Consider the following 6000-nt stretch of genomic DNA (forward strand, 5'->3'; position numbering starts at 1 on the left):
AGTTGCCATCTTGCCTGAGGTATTTTTTGTGTTTCTCTTAAATGTTTATAATCAATTTCTGAAGTATTGGGAGAAATCAATACAAGATCCCATTGTTCTGTACAACCCAAGTGAAAATGCTTTGTTTAAAAAGTTACCACATGCTTACAATATGAATAGATAACAAAGTTATATGAATTTCTTATGAACTACTCATGGGGTTTGATGATCTAGCAATGTATATTCTAAGGTTACCTATAATCTACCTAATGTAAAAATGAAAGGTATTAAAAAAGACTAAACATTAGAATTTGCTAGCTTATCTGACAAACCTGCAATAATGGAACCAAATAGCAAATTTTTAATAAAACAACATCGCTACTTGCGTAGGTACACCTTCAAATCACGTCCTGCCGTTTTCTGTGGGAAATTGTACTTGGAAGACAGCACCTGTCTTCTGCCCATCCCGTGAGACCTTGAAAGCAAGCAGTCTATATACATGTCCCAGAAATCTTGGGCTATGTTTAAGAAGACACTGTAATGCCCAGGCCGCTGAGATTTTTGCAAGAACAACATAAAATTCCAGAAAGCATCCACATTGTGTTCTATCTTCATTTCCTTGAGGTCTATCAGCGTCAGGGAGCAAGTGTTCCAGCACTGGAGATCTATGTCTGCTGTGATGCCTGGACTGATGTTGGCAAGCACTCCCTTTTGAAATTCCAAGTCAGCATCTGTAAGGCTGAACAGCAGGATGCAGCCCAGGGGAAGGTAGAGCCATCTTCTTACAGCAGAGCCCATCCTATATAGAGAAAAGGAGAAGGTTTTTTGTTTCTGTTTTTAAAAGAAAAGTACAATACTACTGTTCAGTTTAAACTTCGTTAAAAACATGTTTTATGGTATAATCAAATATGTATTTGTTGGTCTGTCTTTGAGCTGCTGATTCTCAGACCGTCCTTTGAAAGGATGTTATGTTTCTGATTTGTCAACCAGCTGTGTCTGGGAGTCACTGGAATCTCCTGTACGTAAAGATGTGATGTGCATTTCATCGAAGGTTTTTACAGCTGCAAGAAACCGTAAAAACACGTATGCCTTCGTTCTTTCTGAACATATTAGAACACTTCTCAGTGATGTGACTCCTGTCTTGTCCAAAAGAATTAAAGTGCTATTCATTCTACAGGGAGCTATGCTATGTTTTGTTGTTGTTGTTTTTTAATTTAATTATTAGAAATCTATTTACCTAATGACACTGGCTGTCTGGGTTACTCATTTTTTTTTTTTTTTTTTTTTTTTTTTTTAACTGAAAAAAAAAAAAGAGTTAAGCACTCATGTTTGGTGGACCCTGACTTTTGTTAGGTTGTTTGGGATTAGTTTATAGTAATGAAGCTGTATCCATAAAAAGGTAAGAATACAGGGATTCTAGCACAAACTAGTACGAGATGCTGCAGGCTCAATTACGGTTAGCACAAACTATCGTGTTTTAGCACCTTCTCTGCAAAGTTCTCTCCTCAGCAAATCAACATGGAACACATGGCTACAAACCAAGGACTAAACAACTGTTCATAGCTAAATAACTGTTCGTCCAGACTGATGCTCTAAATGCTAAACACCTCTTTGCTAACTCCAGCTCAGAAAAGATGAGATGAAGAACAAAATTCATCCCCTGTTTACTACTGTCTTTCTCCTCCTCGTGGGAAAAAAAAGATACTGATTTTCTTTTTAAGGAAAAAAGAAACTTGATATTCATGTCGTTTTGTATGGTCGGGAAATATGCAGACTGCACACAAAGTGAGCTGACAGCGGCAGGTGACAGGAGTTCTAAAAGGGTGTGAAGGGTTGGCGCCAAGACTTTCTTACCCCTCAATTGGTTAGTTTCCGAACCAACGCCCTTTCCATCCGCATCTCGCATCCGCTGAGTAGCAGAAGAGTAACCCCTCCGGGAACCTGGGAACCAAGTACCTTTGGTGGATTTACCTGGCATGCGCGTCCCAAAGGACTCTGGCTGGAGGACAGGAGGTTCCGTGCAGGCTCGGGCGACCCACTTCAGGAAGCAAGAGGAAGGTGAAGAAGGTGCTGCGCGAGACAGGGGGCGCAGGGGTTGGACGCAGGGACCCTTTGTGCTATGCAGGCGGTTCTGCTCCGGGCGCCGCTCAGGAGACAGCTGGGCAGGACCTCGCTCCTTTTCTAGGGACAGAGCAAGCCGGCAGAAGTGGGTGGCCACGCCTCCCCGGGGTTCCCCTGGACCCGCCGCTCCTCCTGCCCCTGCCTACCCAGGCTTGACTTCATCATGATCATGTCTGTCTTTCTTTCTGGCTCCCTCTTTCTGTTCTCTGAGATCCTCCGTGTTGGCAGTAGGCAGTCAGCAGCCTCAAGCTATCTTCTTCCTCAATGATGCGCGCCTGTGTCCACAGGAAAATCCTAACCGGTCCTGATGGTCCTAACGTCCATTTAAATTATTAACACTAACCACTAACAAACTCCAGTATGACCTCGCCTCTACCTCAATGCACAATTGAGGAAGCGTTTTCTGTAGCCTACAATAAAAGGAAGATTTGAGAGTCTCTTTTGTGTTATGCCCGTGATATTATTGCCTATGGTTCCAGCCATGGTGCATCGTTAGGTTAATTACGGGATTTAAACCTGTTTCCTGTGCTCAAACTCCAGGGCAATGGTCAGATGAATGGATGGGAAGTTAATCCAAAGCCCTGATTTAGCCCTTCCTCCTTTTAGGCAAGGTGGTCTTTCCTTGTAGATTCTTGAGCTAGGATGGAGGTGAAATTGCAACATCCCCATTTCATTGTCGCTTCCCCTAAAGTAAAGCAGACTTCTTGAGCGTGCAAATGCTACAAATAGTTCTTTCTGCTCTTCTCATCATATGAGTGGAGTTGTGTGGTTAATTATAATACCTCACATCCTAACCTTAAATGTCGCTTCTGCCTCCGGGACCAAGCTTCTACATAAACACAGCTGAGAAAAAAGGGAAGATCTTTCAGAACGCATACAAACATGGAGAAGGATAGCGAGAGTGGCTGGGGGAAAAAAAAAAAAGATGAATTGGAGTGCTGTATGAGAGCTGCTCTTTAGTCTCCTACAATTTCTGAAAATTACCTGGAAATACAATTAGAGTTGAGACAATTTTGTTCTGAGGGAATCTTAATTGCTGCCAGAGTACGCACATTGGCAACAGAAAGTCTGGATGTGGGGGTCACTATGCTCAAACATAGGGCCCTTGAACTGTAGACCAATGAAGGACAAAGATTAGGACCAATCAGCTTAAACTATCTCCAGGGTAGGACAAATGGGATGTAATCAGCACATTACATTGCTTTAAACATTTTAGAAATTCCTAGAAATGGGAGAAATTGATATAATTGATCTGGTAAAAAGGAAGCAAAGTGGCAAAAGGCACACACTATATCCCAAAGTGGCTCTGAAGGCCAGGTGTGGGGATGTGCATCTGTAAGCCCAGGACTGGGGAAACTGAGGGAAAAAGTCAGTATTGTAGGCCATCATGAGCTATGCTGTGAGATCCTCTCTCTTCTCTCTCTCTCTCTCTCTCTCTCTCTCTCTCTCTCTCTCTCTCTCTCTCTCTCTCTCTCTCTCAAAAAGAGGGACAGAAGAATAATTTCTTGCACAAGTTTAAACATCAGAGTCGACTCCTTATACAGCCAAATGTGCTACCTAACATATTCCTCTCATTGATCATTTTATCAAAAATTAACCCTCTAGGATCTGGAGAGAAGGCTCAGCCATTAAGAGCATTTGCTGCTCTTCAAAAGTCCTGGAGTTCTGTTCCCATATCAGGCAGTTCATAATGGCATGTAATTTCAACAGAAGGGAATTCGGTGCCTTCTTCTGGCGTCCATGAGTACACACACACACACACACACACACACACACACACATAAAAAATAAACAAAACCTTTTTCAAGTACTTAAAAATGTCATCAGCAAGGGCTTTCCAAGCCATTTGTCATTTTTGCTAAAATAATTTTTACCACAAGTGATGTATTCCTCGAGGTCCTGTCATAACCACTCTGAAATCGTTGTATTCCCGTGTCCCCACACTTCATCTCCATGGAAGATCGAGGAAATCTCTGCCTTCCTCTTTGCCACCTTAGGTCCTCACGCTGAGGTCCCTCCCATACAGCTCAGTTTTATGGCTATAATTAAGTGCCCATTTTCCTTAGATGATTTGGCCATTTCTTTGCAGAGCACTGTATGTCACTCCCCTCAAGATCACTTATAATAAAACACACGTACTACAGACTTTCCAGTGATTGTCCCAAGGTACAGAGAACACTCGAGTATTTTTAGCTGCTTTCTATTTCTGAGCTAGAAATTTACAGCTTCTTGGGAACTTCGCAGCTTCTCAGCAGCCATAGGGCTCGAGTACTTCAGAACCATGACGCTGCCTAGAAAGATTTCCTGATTTAATCAAGACAGTAGCCGACTCACTTGTCCCTCTCCTTCCTCTCTTCCAGTCGCTCAGTGGCAGCTTTGTCACGCTCCTGTTCATCTCAATTCTGCTTTACATAGCACGCTTCCCCAGGAAATACTGCCTTCATCACCATTCACAGCATCTAGAAGAGCCCTCCACACACAGCGGGGACACACTGACTGCGTAATTGTGCTGAATACCTACAAAAAGAATCCTTTTTTTTTTTTTTCTTTCAAGTCATTGACTTTCTGACTCATTAAAAGGAAAAACATTAATTTTAAATATCCACACCCCAATTGCCTCTGGTAATCCTTAATTACAATGTATTTATCAAAGTGTAATTCAATGACCTTGCTGGTGAAGAGAGCAGGAAATGAGGCTGAAACAAGTAAGGACCCTGCAGAGATGAAAAAAAAAATGTTCTCTGCCTGATAATTGAGGAGAGAAGCAGCACTATTTTTCCAGGAACATGGGAAAGGACAGTAAATGGAATAGTGACTCTGAGATTAAAGAGAAAGTTCAGGGCAGAGGAAAGAAAAACGATTTTCAGTTTTTCCTTCTTCAAAAGAAGAAGAGGAGGAGGAGGAAGAGGAGAGGGAGGAGGGCAATGAAAAGGAGAGGATCATTAGTATAAAATATTTTGTAATTAAAGGAAGAAAAACATCTTATTAGGACATAAAATTGAAGCACTAAAAACATATAAACATTGTCTCTTCTAAGAGCATCATGTAATAGTCAAGATCCTCCAAGAGAGACTGGTGAGATGAGGACATTGATCAGATTGGCTCACTGATAGAATTGAGGACATTGATCAGATTGGCTCACTGATAGAATTGAGGAGATTGATCAGATTGGCTCACTGATAGAATTGAGGAGATTGATCAGATTGGCTCACCGATAGAATTGAGGACATTGATCAGATTGGCTCACTGATAGAATTGAGGAGATTGATTGATCAGATTGGCTCACTGATAGAATCTGAGATTTCCGGCAATGGCCGCCTCACACTGGAGAAGCCAAGAATCTAGTAGTTGCTCAGTCAAAAAGGCTGATTGTCATATCAAAGCCTGGAGAACTGAAGAGTGTCTGATTTTCAGTCAGCTTTAAGCCAAAAGCAGCTGGTTCTGATATCAGTGGAGGAATGCCACAGTAACAGAATAGAAAGAAGACTTTCTTCTGTGTTCTTTAGGATGGATTGCCACCAGAAGGTGTGGTCCACATTTAGAGTTTTCTTACTTCAAACAGTGTGATGAAGAAAGACCCTCATACGAGTGCCCAGTAGTTTGAGTTTAATTGATTCCAGATGCAGTCAAATCAATAACCCAAAATGAATCATCATGGTGATCTCATGGTCAGAATCCCTTGTCATTCTTGACCTTTCCTGTCACTGTTGGATACTCATAGATGGAACAAGAGCTTTGTGTATAGACTTCCATGGCACTAGGGTGGCAAACATGCTTAGCTTTTTTTACCATGTTTTAAATTGCACCTTAAAGTTGGCTCTGGGAAAGTTAAGCAACCTTCTCTTCTTCTGCATTTCTCCATTTATTAGTTTTTAAAAATACTTTAATATTTTCACTTTC

The 6000-nt window shown here is 41.7% G+C and overlaps 1 protein-coding gene across 1 annotated transcript; it reads right to left on the minus strand.

Moving 5' to 3' along the window:
* Positions 1–377: 377 nt before the first annotated feature.
* On the minus strand, positions 378–777 carry FAM237B (family with sequence similarity 237 member B; the record flags this gene model as incomplete). The annotated part of the gene is given in 2 exon segments (XM_080936494.1): positions 378–407; positions 409–777. Coding segments are annotated over 2 exon segments (399 nt in total).
* Between the last annotated feature and the right edge of the window lie 5223 nt (positions 778–6000).

Source organism: Micromys minutus (assembly GCF_963924665.1).
Source record: "Micromys minutus genome assembly, chromosome: 23".
NCBI classification, from domain to species: domain Eukaryota; kingdom Metazoa; phylum Chordata; class Mammalia; order Rodentia; family Muridae; genus Micromys; species Micromys minutus.